The 17,810-nt window shown below is 34.4% G+C and overlaps 3 protein-coding genes across 3 annotated transcripts; 2 read left to right on the top strand and 1 right to left on the bottom strand.

Annotated features, from left to right (window-relative positions):
- The first annotated feature begins 1,055 nt into the window (after positions 1–1,055).
- Positions 1,056–1,994, top strand: LOC110727719. The gene has a single exon (XM_021907301.1). The coding sequence runs from the start codon at positions 1,056–1,058 to the stop codon at positions 1,992–1,994; it is 939 nt and encodes a 312-aa protein (XP_021762993.1).
- Positions 1,995–8,748: 6,754 nt separating this feature from the next.
- On the top strand, positions 8,749–11,322 carry LOC110728124 (cytochrome b5, seed isoform-like). The gene is made up of 3 exons (XM_021907768.1): positions 8,749–9,041; positions 10,253–10,319; positions 10,755–11,322. Exons 1-3 carry the CDS (start codon positions 8,955–8,957, stop codon positions 11,009–11,011), a joined length of 411 nt encoding a protein of 136 aa, XP_021763460.1. The 5' UTR covers positions 8,749–8,954; the 3' UTR covers positions 11,012–11,322.
- Positions 11,323–11,607: 285 nt separating this feature from the next.
- LOC110728123 (BTB/POZ domain-containing protein At5g48800-like) lies at positions 11,608–16,734 on the bottom strand. The gene is made up of 4 exons (XM_021907767.1): positions 15,992–16,734; positions 14,289–14,355; positions 12,795–13,970; positions 11,608–12,393 (listed from the first exon to the last, which is right to left on the bottom strand). Exons 1-4 carry the CDS (start codon positions 16,054–16,056, stop codon positions 11,866–11,868), a joined length of 1,836 nt encoding a protein of 611 aa, XP_021763459.1. The 5' UTR covers positions 16,057–16,734; the 3' UTR covers positions 11,608–11,865.
- Between the last annotated feature and the right edge of the window lie 1,076 nt (positions 16,735–17,810).

Here is a 17,810-nt window from a genome sequence, read left to right as displayed (position 1 = left end):
TAATGTTAATACTTCGATTTCTACAGAGTTCTATTATTGGCGCCCATCTTATTTCCATTCCCTCCTAAATTCCTACCCAAAAAAACCCTTCAATTTCATCAAAAAAAAAAAACCCTCTTCAATTTTTCAATTGTTGCCCTATTGCCGAAGAAGAACATTTGATTTCATCTTTTCAATTTTTCATCAATTTTCCAAATGAACATTTGATTTCATCGATTGCATGTACTACGGCCAGTGTTATTAGTAGCTAGCGCTGCCCATCTTTGGGTTTTCTTCAAAAAAAACAAAAAAAAAGGAAGGAAAGAGCAGCGGCTCTTCCACGGCTCCTCCACAGGTCCTCCACGGCTCCACCGCAAGCTTAAAGGTTAGAATTTTGGCTCAATTGATGCATGTATGCTTTCTTAGGTTTTTGTGTATCGATTATTTATTTGTTTGTGATTTTTCTGATTTAATTTATTTAAGACTTATTGGTTTGTTTGTGGAGATGAAATATTGAAATAAAAATTTCATCTTGTTCGACATTTGTTGGCGAAATTTGCTATTATAGAAATGAAAAAGAAATTGCACCAGTAACTCGTCAATGTTGGAAAAATCTGCTATTATTTTAGTTAATGTTGGGTTGCTTATTAAAAGTTGCAAGTCTATTCATATTTCTAGTACTTGAATTTTCATATCAAGTGTTGGTTCGTGGTTTTATTTTCTGGGTTTATGATGGTTTTAGTTTCTATGCCTTATGATGTTTAATGTTCTGGGTTTTTCTCTTTAAATACTTCATAATTTTAGATTGTATGATCTTTATTGTGGTTGGGATTTCCAAATTGTTTTTTTTTTCTTTGTTTTTTTTAAATTACAAATGCACTATGTATTCATGCATGTACTCAAAATTGTGAGTTTCATTGCTTATTGGAACCTGAGTTATGCTTTTTGTTAATTTAATTATTAAAATATGAGGGAAAGGTGTAGGGAGAGGGGCAGGGGCAGGAGTATATAAAAATTAAATAAAAAATTTAGAATGGGATTAATTATTTTAGTTGTTGTTCTGTAGACAATATTAAATGGATCGAAGTTGGATAACAACAACTAAGCCAGGTGACCCAAAATATCAAGTAGGTGTAAGAGAATTTGTTAAGTTTGCAGTTAAGAATAGTGGAGGCCGCCATAAGCTACCATGCCCTTGTCACATGTGCCATAATTTCTTGTACAAGAGACCCGAAGAGATACTTAATCACTTGGAGAAATGGGAATTTGATAAAACATATACCCGTTGGATTTGGCATGGAGAATGTAGGGATGAAGCTTCGGTGAGTAACTTTTCAGATAATGCTAATGAAGGTCAACATACAACTGAGGGAGATAGATTAGAGGAAATGCTCCATGTAGTACATGAGAATTTTGATGAAGATCCCACTAAATTTGAGAGCTTATTAAGTGACTCTGAAAAGCCTTTGTATGAAAGTTGCACTAAATACACAAGGTTGTCTGCCATACTTAAGCTGTATAACTTGAAGGCGGGTCATGGTTTAAGTGATCAAAGCTTTAATATGATCCTAGAATTGGTAAAAGACATGCTTCCAGATGATAATGTCCTTCCAAGTTGTACATATGAGGCAAAAAAGACATTGAGTGTCATGGGTTTACCTTATGAAAGAATTCATGCTTGCTCTAATGATTGCATGTTGTATCGAAATGAGAATGAATCGTTAGAGAGATGCACAATTTGTAATGCCTCACGATACAAAAATGATGAAGGACGAGTGCCTGCTAAGGTATTATGGTACTTTCCAATAATACCTAGGTTTAAAAGGTTGTTTTCTAATGCCGGAGATGCTGAAAAGTTAACATGGCATGCCTATGGTCGAGAGGATGACGGAATGCATAGACATCCTGCTGATTCCCCACAATGGAGGTTTATTGATGGAGAATTTCCGGAGTTTGCCAAAGAAAAGCGTAATTTACGCCTAAGATGGCTTCAATCCATTTGGCTCATTGAGTAGCACTTATAGTACATGGCCTGTTGTTTTGATTACCTACAACTTACCTCCTGCACTTTGCATGAAAAGAAGGTATATGATGTTATCACTACTAATTTCTGGTCCAAGGCAGCCTGGTAATGATATTAATGTGTATCTGGCTCCACTAATTGATGATTTGAAGATGTTGTGGGAAACAGGTGTAGAGGTGTTTGATGCACATCAAAACGAGAATTTCAATTTAAAAGCAATGTTGTTCTGTAATATTCAAGATTTTCTAGCATATGGTAATCTATCAGGATACACTGTTCACGGGAAAACTGCTTGTCCCGTATGCATGGAGGGTTTTCCAGGAAGGTGGTTGAGTGCATCTAGGAAGAATGTTTTTGATGGGAATCGTATATTTTTGCCATGTACTCATCACTATCGCAACTTGAAAAAGGCCTTCAATGGACATCAAGAGTATAGGGTGCGCCCTAAGATACTATCTGGAGTAGAGGTGTTTCAAAAGATCAAAGATCTCAAGATCACATACGGCAAGAAGCATAAAAAACTTCTTCCTCAACAGGGATTCAAAAAGTGTTCAATACTGTGGAGCTTACCATATTGGAAATTCCTTTTTGTGAGACATTCGCTTGATGTGATGCATATTGAGAAAAATGTGTGTGATAGTGTTATTGGTACACTATTAAATATTAGTGGAAAGACCAAAGATGGGGAGAAAGCTAGAGATGACTTAAAGGAAATGGGGATTAGAGATGAACTCCATGTGGTTGAGAATAAGAATGGTCGAAAGTACTTGCCACCGGCTGCTTATACGCTCTCTAGAAAAGAAAAAATCGAGTTATGTCAAAGCTTGGCCGGGGTGAAAGTGCCAGAAGGTTATTCTTCTAACATTCGCAACCTGGTAAACATGGAAAGTTTGAAACTTGTGGGCCTTGAGTCTCATGATTGTCATGTTTTGATGCAAAATTTGTTGCCCGTAGCTATTCGTTCAATATTGCCTAAAAATGTTCGATATGCCATTACTAGACTTTGTTTTTTAATGCAATCTATAGTAAAGTTGTTGATCCCGAACATTTGAATGCTTTGGAGGAAGAAATTGTTATAAGTTTATGTCAATTAGAGATGTACTTTCCTCCATCTTTTTTTGATATCATGGTTCATTTGATTGTTCACTTGGTAAGAGAGATAAGATTTTGTGGTCCAATATATTTGAGAGTTCAATGGGCTTTTGAAAGGCAAATGAGAATATACCAAGGGTATGTGAAGAATGCTTATCGACCTGAAGGTTGTATTGCTGAGCGACTTTTCTATGAAGAAGTACTACAATATGCAGGTGACTTTGTGGTAAATTCAAAGAGAATAGGGATTCCTGCATCTCATCATAGTGGACGAATGGATGGTGTGGGAACCTTAGGTCGTAAGCAACGTGATATGTCTTATGACAATTGGCAAAAGGCACACTCATATATTCTGCATAATGAGGATGAAGTTGCACCCTATGTTGAAAGACATATGAGACACTTGAGAAAGTACAATCCAAGAGCAAGCGAAAAGGCATTAGCTGACAAACATAGCAAATCATTCATTTCTTGGTTCAAAGATGAAGTAATGAGGGAGCTCAATGACTCTTCAATAGTAATTTCAGATCGAGTCAAGAGTTTAGCATATGGACCTGACTTTAGGGCAACATACTATTCAGGATATGTTATAAATGGTTGCACTTTTTACACAAAGTTCCAAGATGAAAATAGCACTATGCAAAATAGTGGGGTCACTTTAAAGGCTCAAGCTATTCACTTTGCTAGTGCAAAAGATAAGAATCCCGTGTGTGGTACAATGAGATACTATGGAGTCATTGAAGAGATTTGTGAGTTGCATTACACCATGTTTTTTATTCCTATTTTCAAATGTCAATGGGCTGACAGCAACAACGGTGTTGAAGAAAGTAATTTGGGACTTGTTATAGTCAATCTTAACAAGGTTGGTCATAAAGAGGATCCATTTATTTTAGCAACCCAAGCTAAGCAAATTTTTTATATGACTGACCCCTTAGATAAGCGAAGGTCAGTAGTCATAACACCAAGGACTCGATACTCCATTGATGATTGTTGTTTTTATAGTGTGTTGGAGACTCCTTCTTTAACAAGAAAAGTAGTGGATGATAATGTTGATGACTCTTCAATATATGTGAGAGATGATCATAACGAGGTTACATGGGTTGAAGATAAAAAGAAGAAAAAAAATGTCAAGCGAAACCGATCTCGTAACACATGTAAATATTTTTTTTTTAAGTGCTAACTTGTTTTCATTATTGGTTTTTCCTTAGGAAGTCCTACTTAAAGTTTTGGTTTTATTATTACAATGACTTTTGCATTTAAATAACCTATTAAATTTATTTTTCTGTTTTTTTATAGGTTGATGGCTAGAAAGAAAAAACGTGTGCGCCCATCCAATTATGGTGACACACTACATTCTAAGGATTATGAGAAAATAAGGCGTGAGGATGAGAGGGGTCGTACTGTACTTGCTATGGTGGGGAAGGCGATCCAAGCTGGCACCAAGATTTGTTTCGAGTGGCATCCTATTAAAAGAATTCCAGAGAAGAATGATACTAATAATATCAAGTTTTGTCATCAAATTATTACTCGTATTAATGAATGTTTTATCAAATAATGATCATCAATATTTATTATTAATGACTTCCAAAAGAAGTCATAACCGCATAAGTTTAATTTTAAATCAACTATTAAACAGAGGTTTGAAATAATGATATTAGAGATAAACACATGTATGGTGAAATGAAGACACTTCACATGTTCATGTGAAGACTTGAAGAATTGAATATGCAACTTCAGCTTAGGAGAGTCGAAGATCAACGAATGATACTTTACTTACTACATATGAGAAGATATCCAAACATATTGGATTCATAGTTGCGGCACTAGAAGATCTCAAGTTATGTATTCATCAAGGGAAGAAAATACGCGCTGCACTCTTTTTCCCTTGACCATGGTTTTGTCCCAAATTGGGTTTTCCCGGTAAGGTTTTTAATGAGGCAGCATCTCGAGCGTATTACGAAAAATAATGTACTTTTTTTCCTTCACTATGTTTTTATCCCACAGGGTTTTTCGTAGTAAGGTTTTAATGAGGCAAAGTCTTCGATAATGGACATCCAAGGGGGAGTGTTACGAAATATTGTATGGATATCCATTATCGTCCTTTATCATTTTAGAATGCTCTAGAACTAGGGTTTATTGTTATCTAAGCAAACCCTAGTTTTATATATATATCCCTACTTTATAAAAAGTAGAAAATAACTCTTAGGAATAGTGTGCTACCAAATATACCCTTAAAAATATGTATAAAATTGTGTACAAAAATGTATATTTACTTTTTTACCCACATTAATATGTTTACTCTCATTATTATGTTTACTCTCATTAATATATTTAATTAGTTTTTTTTTCATTAAACATACCATCAATTAATACAAAGTTTTTTTTAACAAAAACTTGTAATGCCTTTTTATTTTTAAATAAAAAAATTATAATGTTTTGTACTTCATATGTTATTATTGTTATTTAAAAAGGAAAAAAAATTGTATGTACGAAGACTTTGTTTATTACTACGAGATGATTTATTTTTACACCTTCGTGGTCGCTCTTCTTATTTACAATTTTGTTGTCCTTTAATTATTACAAATATTGTTGTTGTTTATTAGCTTTTTAATTGTACATTATTTGATGGTACGCACGTAAACAACGTGGAATTTAAATGACATTCATATTAAATAATGATATTTGAGCAGATGCTATCAAGAGGTATAAATAACTTTAAAATCCTAAAATCGAAGGAAATCGATGATAGAAAAAAAAATGTATTAAATATGGAGAGAATTTAAGAGGAAAAATATAACTAAGTGGTTATTGCTTTATTATTAGATATAGATATAGATATTAGATGGTCGTAGAACATTGAACTTACATTATTAAGTTTTTAGCTACAACGAACATTTCACATATTATTACTCCGTATGACCAAGCTCACAAAAAATTCGTTTGAAGAAAAATACGTTAAGTATTATTAAATCATGCAAATCAATTAAGAGTTCTAAACTAGATTAAGATATGAAGGGATGCAAATCAATTAAATATTATTTAATAATAATTTTGAAATAACACTGTCAAAATTTTGAGGGTTTTAAAAATAATTATTGTTATGGGGTAATTTTGTACAATGGTTCACCGATAACGATAGTCAACGATCGATGCTACAAGACTGGGTCAAGATAGTTACGAGTGCTCCTTAGAATCAAGGAGAGACAGAGAGGCAATAAGAATAATTCTTCAAGGTTATTAATACAATAACGTATCTACTCTCTAAGCAAATCCAAGTTCATTGGAGACCAAGTAAAAGCAATAACCGCTACTCCCACTATTTGAGGATGTGGTTGAGGAAATCATGCAACAACCACCCAAAGTATCTCACAACCACGGTGCTGCTACATTGAAGCTCTATAAATAGGAAAGCCCTCTTCCCATGAAGAAGACACATCCTATGTACATAACCTCCTCCTAAACATACTACTCCTTTATTCCCATGCAATTTCTCCAACCTCCATCCACATGGACCTTCCACTAAAAGTGTCATTGCTCAACTACTATATTTTAATCCCAATACCACTCTCCTAAAAGACCACTACTGCAATGTATTTCCACAATACTACTTAGCCTATTACGACATATACACCCTGCCATACTAAGTACAAAGTCCATACTCCCTGTTTACTTGTAATTAGCTCCGTATATTTCTATAATTATCGTATACATTGTAATTGTAATGTTTGGCTTCATGCCCATATTATAGTGGATTGGTGGCCTCATTGCCACCCGCGGTTTTTACCCACCTTTATTGGGGTTTTCTGCGTCACCATATCATGTCTTCTCCCTCTCCCTTTATTTTTCTGTTATTTACATTCCGCATTCCATGCTCATTATTTTAATTTAGTTGATCCTTAGCCCGTATCCCACATCAAATCCTACTTGACGAAATTTAGCATAAACAATTATCATTTAAGATTTTGGTGGCTTTTTTATATTTCTACAAAACCACTATATAGGCACATAACCAAATAGTATGTATTGAAACTACCAGATCTACCACCCAAACCAAAGGTGTAACTACTTGCTAATACAACTTCTATGCAAGAGCTAACTTTTTCGCGCGCGTAGGATACCCTAGTGTATATATATATCCCCGCTATATGGAATAATATAGACTGATCTATTCTCCCTAATTTCTCCTCTTTCTCTGTAATTTCATAACAAATTGAAAAATCTGAATAATTTCGGGGTTGGCCAACTAATTAACTTGTGGACATGTGGTAATGAGCATGACTTTTTAGTTGATTCAGAATCGTTCTCTCGATTTATCACCATAAGCGATCCATTAGGCCCAATATCAATGCAAGCAATGAAATATTGACACATATATTGGCTTTGTAGCCTTTGTTCAAGTCCAAGACATTTGTTCCCATCTATTTCGTGTAAGCTAAATTTCTAATAAACCTTATTCCACAGTACATAGCTGAAATCCTACAAACTCAAACACGAAGTCACTCACTTATAATCCGGTTATAAAGAAAATACTTCCTCCGTTTTTAAATACTTGCTCTATTTCTTTTGGACACGCATGTCGATGATACTCTTTAATCACAATATCTTTAATTATCAATCAGTATTAATTCTAACAATTGAAAATTAATAATCTATTCATTAAAATGATTCCAACAAGTACCCACAATACTATATTTAAACTTATGTATAAATCACAAACATTAGTCAAAGTATGACAAATGAATAGTGTAAAAAATAGAAATAGAGCAAGTATTTAAAAACGGAGGGAGTTGTACATATAATGAGTATGATATTATATAAAACATATTCTTAGACTTCAACCATTAACTTTTGGTTGAATTGGTCCTTTAACATAATATCAAGAATCAGCGTGATACGAAGGTCACAGGTTCGAATTTCATCCACCTCTCCTTTTAAAGTAAAACTAGTGTGTGTGGCTCATGCGATGCCCCGGGTTACTAGTTTGTACATGTTGATTTCGAGTTTAAGTCTTGCTATAAACATTTTTTAGTTGTCAAACTCAATCACTACATAATGTAAACGAATAGTATAATAAAATACCAATTAAAAAAAAATCAATTAACTTATCTAAGTTAACTATAATTTTGTTGGATAAAAAAACACAATTAATAAATGACTAAGATGGTAAGACTTGTAACTTAAAACTTGTTGGTCTTGAGTTCAAGTCTTGTTAAGCAAGGTACTCGTATAAGCCTATTAAGACTAGAAGTTTCCACGCTATCTAGCCCCCAACATCAAACATCACAATTTAGTACATAAGTGAGGGTTTATGGTTGTTGGTGAGAGCAACAAATAAAACAGAAAATCTTGCGTGAACCTGGTTCAGGTTTATTCACACGTAAGTACGTAACTGGCATTATATTCATATTGACCATTATATTAAAAAATTTCATTAAAAAATTAAACTTTTATAGCTTTTATAATGTCAGAATAACTTTTATTTCAACATAATAACATTTATTTTAATATAGTGAATATTTTTTATTAATAAAATAATCATTTGGTCTCTTATGTTAATGTTCCACAACAAATTAGTGTGAACCAGATTTATTTAAGAATTTGATCAAATTAAAAGCTAATTGAGGTTCACCTACCCTCTAATTAACGGGTAAATACCCATTCAACTTCCTTTGTTCTTTCTTTATCGGCCCACCAACCCTTTTTCTATTTTTTCTGCATCTTCAACTTTCAAATCTCACTCACCCACCCACTCTTTTGCCATTTTTCTCCATCAAAATCAAATCTTTTACAAATTGGGATTATTTTCTCAGATAAAGGGGTTGTTTTTGTTTTACAATTTGTTTGATTGAAATCAAATCCAATGGATGATCAAAAAAAGGTCTTCACTTTAGCTGAGGTTTCTGAACATAGCAATCCTAAGGATTGTTGGCTTGTTATTAGCGGAAAGGTTTAATCTTTTTTTCTAATCTTGATTAAATTTCTGAACTTTTAGATAATTATATTGAATTGATCATTTATTTGTTTGAATTGGATTCATGATTTGAGTATTCGTTTTTTAAGGGTATTATAATAAGGGGTTGATCTTGAAATTGTAATTTGATTTATGTTTAGTTGATGAATTTTTATGGTTTGGCTACTCGATTTGTTATTAATTTGATATACTTCGTATTTTTTTATGACTATCATTGTTTTTAAATATATGTCAAGTGTATGGTAGTGCCGTAGTGGGTTGAATTTGAAAATTCAGTTTGATCTATGCTTTTGGTTCAGGGATCCTTAATTTAAATTTTCAAATAATTGTGAACTTATGATATGATGATTCAGGATTGTTTTGTTTGTATGCTTGTTATTGGTCGAATTGTGGGTACAATTCAATTTAGAATGTTGGCATAGTATATAGATTCAATAAAATGATTGAATATTCTACTTTTGTAAAATATTGAAAAATTGAAATAATAAAGAAGCATTTGAAATAAAGTAGATTTCTGTGTATGCATTATATTCCTGTATCTTTTCTAACATAGAATGATCAAGGGTTATATTCAGGTCGAACCGAGAATTTGAATTACATCAGGGAAATTGTTGTCATCAGTCTAGCTCTATAATCTTAGCATTCTAATTAAAATCTTTTGTCTAAATCGTCAATTATTTCATCCCTGTATTGTTATAAGTTCATCAAAAACCTCTTGATTGAACTGCCTAGTTTGTCTTGACTTTTGATAACCTATCACTTTGTATCACTTCCCTCTTATTGGGCTGTTTAAATGGTGGTGTGGATTTGTTACCAAATACTGAATGTGGAAGTTCTTTGAAAAGGGTAACAAATGGTTTTAGTAGAATGTCGAAACCCATATCATGGGGCAATAAGTGAGGTCAATCCTTGGGTTGTCTGATCTGTGAAGAGGGGGAAGGAGTAGTAATTTGTTTGGTTAAATTGTTTTGGATCATTCCCCTGTCTTGGTTATTGGCGGTCGATTTTTGTGGCAGCTATAAGAACTAAAAAGGCATAAGTTGTGCAGGGACTCTACATTAGACTCAGTAGAAGCTTTTCCTTTGAGACATCTATGTTTGACATGTGACTGTAAACATGCATCTTTTATCCTTGGGCATCGACTGTATCTTTTGAAGTTTCTAAGGTTTTTACATGTGCTGTAAAAGGTATATAATGTGACAAAGTTCTTGGAAGACCATCCTGGTGGTGATGAGGTTCTGTTGTCTGCCACAGGTTAGTCAAATAGTCCATTTATGCGCAATTTAAATTTTGAGGTTTTCATTTTTCTTGTTAGATGTCTTGGACTCTTGGTTATATAGAGCAGGAAGGCTGGAATTGGAAGCAAATGCATTGACTTTCTTAGCTCTACATGTAATAGGAATATTATGTTAATTAGAGTGGAACTATTACACAAAATCTTTATCAGTAATTTTAAGAACACGTCATCTTACTGCATGGCAGACTTCTTTAGACATTAAAAAGCTTTCTTTTAAATTGATCGACATACTCAATGAACTAAATCCTGACGAGATGGGTAGATGAGACTGAGAGCCTGTGAATAGAAGAAATTTTTGTCAATTCAGTATGAACTTCTATACTGATGCATCATTGCCTTGTGGCTTCGGATTGCTAAGAAGGAGATCATAATAATATGTGCTTGGTATGCAGGAAAAGATGCAACCGATGATTTTGAAGATGTGGGTCACAGCAGCACTGCCAGAGCTATGATGGACGAAATGTATGTTGGTGACATTGATACCGCTACCATACCTACCAAGGTCAAATACACACCACCAAAACAACCACAATACAACCATGATAAGACTCCGGAGTTCATTATCAAGATCCTTCAGTTCCTAGTCCCGCTCCTCATCTTGGGTTTCGCTGTTGCCATGCGCTTTTACACCAAGCAATCAGCTGAATAACTGTAAGGTGGCCATCTCGTGAGGAAACAAAATTGATCGTCGATAAGAATATAGTATTTATGGAGCCACTCCCTACCAATTAGAAATTTCTCAGGGCAGGGATCAGTAGGATATGTGCCTAATTTCTTCAGCTTCTTTTTGGTTATTTGGTGTTTTTACTACCTTATTTTCTTTCCCCCCCACTCCCCCCCCCCCCCCAAATTTTTTTTGTGATTTTGATATTACAAGCGATTTGTACTCCGGAATTGAACTCACTACCATTACTTTGGAATTCTAAAGTTCAAACCTTTCTAAACATTCTCTTCATATTAGATTTGTCACTGCTCTTTATTGCATCATTTTGATTTATCTTATTCATATTTCTCCGCATCGTAGCTCCCTTGGTAACAATGGTAGCCATATAAAGAAGAAATTAGTGAAAATAAACTAACAGCTTAATATACATGGAGTAGTTTAAACCTTAGTAACCCAACTATTCCTTTTTACTGGTACTAATTTTTATTTTACTACATAATTAATTTGTTAGCTAATTTTATGTGCCATAGAATATGATTCAAGTAAATATAACCTGAGGAAATATAAGATTGCATTGGATATAAGGTACAGTCCTGCTTCACTGCTTAAATATGTTCATAACAACTGTGCATATATATACCAAAAATAAGAGAGCAAAGTCAATACAGGATCTCCATTTCTTTGTAACATTCTCAAATTGAAAAATAAGTGTTATCACTAAGTTAAAAGCACAAACTCATATACAAAATTCTGAGGGCAGAGGTTGGCAAGTAACAGGCAAGAAAATGGAACTGAAACCCCATTGAAATCCTGTTTGCATTGCTCGTCGCACTATAACATTAATATGTTCTATCAGTAACCTTAGAATCTGTCCTCTGTGACTGTCTTGAAGGAGTAGGAGAACTTGATGCCCTGGAAGAACTATGTCCGAAGAAGCTTAGCTTCCCGAGCTTCTTTGAGAAAGAGCTCATAAATTTTCGAGAACCAGATTTTTGCATGGTCCTTTTCATACAAACATGATCTTTTTCTAAATCATTGAGTCTCATTCTCATACAAGCCAGCTCGAGCTTTAGCTCTCGATTCTCCCTCCTTAGTGAGGCATAGTTGTCTTTGGGAGACATTGATGCACTGAGAGCTCCACTATTGACACGCCATGAATGGAACATCGGCTTAGGTTCCTCCTCAGGAAAAGAGCAACCTAGGGCATTTCGGAGTCTTAGCTGCTCGAAATAGAGTACTTGGACTATTGACTGTAGAGGAAGCCGCTCATTTTGAGCTGCATGCGCCCCTGCTTCTTGTGAGAGCTTTTGGAAGTCAATCAGCTTGCAAAGCTTTCTCTTCTCTGCATCTGATAAACCTTGATGTGCCTGCTTATACGAAAGAAGATAAGTCATTTATCATTTCAATGCTTTACATGGACAATCCTGGTCAGGTTGATGCAGCATGCATCTAATTAGGCTATCAAGCGAGGTGAATTCAATGTACATGCCTACATGGTACTATGGCATATGGCTTTGTTAGCCTATATCTATAATGAACACCAGTATATATTAGACATAATTCAAGCATCTGAAGGCAATGATAAGAAAATTAAATTAAGTCAAATGTTCTGCATTTGTTATTTAGTATAATTTTCTTGCTATATGAACAATGCCCTTATGCAACTCCAACAGATTTGAGGGGAAAAGGTGCAGTCAAAGATGACAGTAAGTCCTACTCCGTTCATATCAGAAAACATTATTGTCCATGCATAATTTGTGATATTTACCTTCAAATAAACATCAATGGCCCTATATAGTCCATCATGAATGGTGCGCGCATGTTCTGGCAAAGCTTCAGCAATAACTAAGAACTTGTTAAGCTTGAGGTTTGCATCCGGGGCAATTTCAACAAGGTAGTTGTCCACTAACTTTGAGACTTTGAATAGGGCACCCTGTGAAGGTGACTGAGGACTTTCTGATTCAAAAACAGAAACATTTTCCAATTCTTCTTCACTATCATCTTGCTGGGAAAAGTTAACCAAGATCCTGTGAACCGTGTCCACATCAAATAGTGTGTCTCCAGCATGGCGAAATGAAGGAATCAAAAGGTCATCCAAAGTGGCCATATCTAATTGGGATCCAATTCTTCTTTCTAGATCAAGCCTGCAAGCAACAGAACAGTCTAGCAGAATAGCACTCCTAAGAAGGCCAAAGAGGAAACTAAGTGGCACGACGAGCTTCTCTACTGGCAATAGACTGACAATTGTTTCAACCACAATTCTTTCATTGCTACCAGCCCCAGCAATAACATCTGGTCTTGATTGACCAGAGACATTCCACAGGCTGGCTTTCTTTGTCAACTCTTTTTCTGCGTAGTTTATAAGTGAAGCGCCTATACTCTCTGGTCTAACCCCTCTACATTTCATTGCTGATATGACTCTCTGATACATGTCTACTCGAAGGACTGAAAGATCTTCAATCCACCAGTCACCATCACATTTCACAGCAGGTCGGCTTAAGTTGAGCCTCCCTGAGCTGCTGTACTCCAACCTTGAAAAACTTGAAGCAATTTGTTCTGTACATGCCTTAGAGGCTATAGCATCAATGCATCTGCCTACTATTTTCAGCTCATCAGCCAGGGGGAGAAGGTTTTCACATTGCTTTAGAACTTCAACACACATTTCTAGGTTCTTGCAGACTACACTGTCAAGGTATTCTTCAGCTCGAGATCCAAGACTGTCTTTCGAGTAACTTTCAGTCATTTCAAGGTAATCAGAGACACAACAGAGCTGGGCAACATTAGCTGGTGTGATCTCAAAGTTATTGCCATAACAAAACTTTGCTGCCAACTCAAATGTTTCAGCACCTCCAGGCAGGTTGAGAAGCTCAATCTTTGACTTATCAGAATCTCGACAGTCAGCTATTAACCTGCGTAATCTCCCACTACGAGAGACTAAAGGGAACTGCATATAAGACAGCAGACTATGCATCAGAATTATGCATGACTAGAACACCTAATTAGAATACAAATAAATAATCATCAGAATTATGCATGAACTGATAATTAGTCATGAGCCCAGCAAAATATATCAACTGTAAACATTGTGCCCGGAGCAAGTCTGAATCTGTAGATTTGTAGAGTTCAACTACAAATTAATTTTAATATTCTGAACGCATGGTGAAAAGGGAGGATGCATATAGGAGGAATTCCACAAACATAATTAAAGTTATTCCTTGAATTATTTGCATGAGTAGCCTGACAATTGCTGTCAGAAACTCACCTTATGAAGTGCATAAGTCCCTCCAGGAACTTCTATGATGATATCACTGGGAACATCCCTAAATATCCTACAACAGGAAAGCAAGTGAACACAGTTAGAGCTGAAAATCAAGATTATAGTTACGGAGACACCATTCGATTAAAAAGAGCATTAGTATCTAAGTATATATACACAATTGTCATGGTGATGCTGTATGTGAAAGAAAAAATGTTTAAGAATTTTTTTTTCTTCAGAGGACTTTTTTCAACATTATGAAAAAACAAAGTAGGAGTAGGAGGTATATTCACTGATGACCCGAAAAAGACAACTCTAAATACCAATAATCAATAAAGATAGATTCCGAATTATTCCTCTCTATCACCTTAACTAACATGCCTGAGAAACCATGGAGTTGTTAAAAAAATATATTAGAGCATAAAACAAAGAGAAATTTATGTGGCGAATATTAAATAATAATTGAAGAAAAGAAAAGAAAAAGAAGACAATAAAAGTGGAATGGTACAAAATAGTAGTAGAAAGCAAGCAACAAGAGATAGAAATAGAAGAAGCAAATGCTTCTTCATTTAGAGTCTTTGCCGTACAAATGAAGGAACGAAGAAATCAAGAAGAATACAATCATAAAAGGTTCCCTTAGAAAGAAGAAATTAGGAAAATGACTATTCACTTGTCTGCAAGTATGTATGAACTTGAAGAATAAGGTTCAACAACAATCAGAATTATTCGCAATTGTGAGTTTGAGACTTATTAGGGAGGGATACTAGAGCTGAAAAATACCCTCCTAAATCCAGCATTTCCATGACTGCTCAATCACCTGAATCATATCAACAGCATTTTGGCTAATCGAAAAAACTGATTAAACTTCGAAATTTGGGAAAAGCAGCAATTCTTAGGGATCACAACCAAAGTTGTACTGTAAAAAATAAAAAGTACTGACAACACTGAAATCAGTAATTCAGTACATCAGAGATAGCAGAACCGGCTAATCGATTTTCAAACACATAATTATCTTAACAAATTACATGACTTAGCTTCTAATGCCTTAAGTGTGGTGTGGACTGATGTACCTTTCAATAGATGTTTAAGGCAAGGGTGGTGTCAAATTCGGCGTATCAAATTCTTTTGACTTACAATGTGTGATGCTAGACTCTATACCAAAATTTTAGTGGTCCTGTAATTGACCAAACCAAATAAATCGAATTTCTTTCATCAACCGCCCCATTTGACCTTTACTCGAAAACAAAACATATTCATTTTTGAGTAAATCTCACTTCCAACACCATGATGTAACTACACATTTGGTTATATCTTTGAATTTTCCTTAATTTTATTGACAACTCTAAAACTAAAGCTAATAAACGTTGAAATTCCCAGAAAAATAAGAAGTTTCAAAGGGATGATCTTCAGAAAGCATAAAGAAGATGAAAGCAGGAAGAGAAAATTAACCAAAATTCATCAAAAAAAAGAAAAAATTATCAGAATTTTGAAGATATAAACAATTACCATTAAAAAACAGATTAAACCCAGAAAATTAACATGATCAGCTCAGCTGAAATTATACTCAAACATTTCAACAAAATTTACATTAAAATTTTGAAATTGAAAAAACAGAATTTTTATAGGAAAAATAGATTAACCTCATCAAAATTCAAACTTTTTGTAGCACCAAAAAAAAATCTTATTAAGAAAGGCGGTGTAGAACGAACCATTCATTGCTACGCTGTCCCGAGCTTTTAGACAAGGGAAGTTGCTGCCTATCAGCGCGGTCCATTGACAGAGAAGAAGATGAAGAATAACAAAGAAAAGAGAGAAAATGAAGGGAAAAACAGAAATGAGATTCTTGAGTTAGAAGACAGAAAAGATAGTGGCAGTGAAAGTGGGGCTAAAGAGAGTGAAATGAGGAAGAAACAGAGAAACTCAGCAAAAACAAAGACAAAGACAAAAACCCAGGTGAAGATGTTTGTTAATTCATTAAAAAAAATTCCGGTTTTTTTTTTTTCATGACGATTCATATTAGCCGACCCCAAATCATTTTGAGACTACGGCTTTGTTGTTGGGAGGGGGGGTTAGGTCGTTGGGGTGTTTCGTCGAACAGGTGGAGATCATCAAAGGCAAAGATTACTCTTGGCCATACTAATGGCCCTATAAAATGGTGGGTCATCCTTCTCATCATCAAAATGTAAACAATTTATTTCCCTAAAAAAAATTGATCAGATTGAAATATTTATGGGAAATTATAATGAAAATTAAAATGCCGTTAAAGAAGCGCAAAAAAGGGCAAAGATAAGGAAGTCAAATCTTGTGAGAAAAAAAGCGGGAAAAAAGGTAGTTAAAATGGGTTGTGGGAGTGGGGGTTTGACATTATTATATATTTATACTAACCTATAGTTTTTTTATATAATTAATTATAACCTATGTTTTTTTAATTTTGTCTTTATGGAAAGGTGAAAAAACAAAATGATGATCACATTTTTGTACCTTCACTTTTTTTTGTAAATTGACAAATTTGCCCCGTGATTAGAGGTTTTGTTTTTTTGTTTTTGAAGGATTATTAGTTTTAAATATTGGATTTTATTAATGGATTAGATAATTTAGAGTGTCTCCTTGATTTCATGCTAAGACAATGATTATTCAAATTTTTAAATTGTTAAATTAAGGAGTGATTTTAGCATTCTATAAGAAGTTTGTCATTTTTAATGGTTTGTTATAGGGTAATTAGTAATGCTCTAATAGATAATAGGAGTGCTATGATTAATTAATCATTACCCTATTTATATTCCTCTCCACTCCCATATCATGGTATAAGCTTCTTATTTTTATTTTTAATAGCAAAAATATTTCATTAATTAAAAGTCATACGACATCTACAATAAAGATTCGACGTTAACAAATACATAAGATATTGAATCAAATAGAATTTTCCTTCATAAAAACTACGATCGTCGAGTAGATCTTGCATTGCGGAGCGTCTCTCGCTTATATCGCTGAAAATTACAGCCTTGTTGGAGAGACAATCTAACGATCCTTTGTAGCTCTGAGGATGTTTTTCTTCTGATTCATCTATTCGTATTCGAAAACTTGATAACTTTTTCACCAACGAAATAATTTCACGACAATCCATTAGAACTGCTACCATGAATTCAAAACTAAGAAATTTCTCTCTCGAAAAGAGGAGATAAACCTTGTCTTTCGAAGGAGGTCGAAAAACCCTTGTCTTTCGAAGGAGATCGGAAACTCTTTCTTTCGAGGGAGAAAAGTTCCTCCCAAAAGGAGGAAGCATTATTATAAACCTAAAAAAAAACACTAAAGAAACAAGGATTGGGGCTTTCAACCGATTTAAATCGATGGAAGCCCCTTCAAAATTCAACAATGGAGGCTAGGGTTTTGGAGAGAGAAATGAGGAGTACTTAAATGTTATCTTATATAAGCTTCTTATCATCAATCAATAACTTATACTAAAGGCGAAACCAGGAATGACACTTGTCATTTCCTGGTTAAAAATTTTCCCGCTTTTTTTTTCCCTTT

This window comes from Chenopodium quinoa, unplaced genomic scaffold, assembly GCF_001683475.1.
Source record: "Chenopodium quinoa cultivar QQ74 unplaced genomic scaffold, ASM168347v1, whole genome shotgun sequence".
NCBI lineage: Eukaryota > Viridiplantae > Streptophyta > Magnoliopsida > Caryophyllales > Amaranthaceae > Chenopodium > Chenopodium quinoa.
This window is presented reverse-complemented; position numbering and strand designations above follow the sequence as displayed.

Bases quoted from the DNA above. Each gene is read 5' to 3' on its own strand.
- LOC110727719 (XM_021907301.1), top strand. From the start codon at position 1,056: ATGGATCGAAGTTGGATAACAACAACTAAGCCAGGTGACCCAAAATAT.
- LOC110728124 (XM_021907768.1), top strand. From the start codon at position 8,955: ATGGATGATCAAAAAAAGGTCTTCACTTTAGCTGAGGTTTCTGAACAT. The intron at 9,042-10,252 runs GTTTAATCTTTT...GTGCTGTAAAAG, and splicing joins GGCTTGTTATTAGCGGAAAG to GTATATAATGTGACAAAGTT. The intron at 10,320-10,754 runs GTTAGTCAAATA...CTTGGTATGCAG, and splicing joins GGTTCTGTTGTCTGCCACAG to GAAAAGATGCAACCGATGAT.
- LOC110728123 (XM_021907767.1), bottom strand. From the start codon at position 16,056: ATGGACCGCGCTGATAGGCAGCAACTTCCCTTGTCTAAAAGCTCGGGA. The intron at 14,356-15,991 runs GTTCGTTCTACA...TTCCTGTTGTAG, and splicing joins GGACAGCGTAGCAATGAATG to GATATTTAGGGATGTTCCCA. The intron at 12,394-12,794 runs GTAAATATCACA...TCGTATAAGCAG, and splicing joins CCATTGATGTTTATTTGAAG to GCACATCAAGGTTTATCAGA.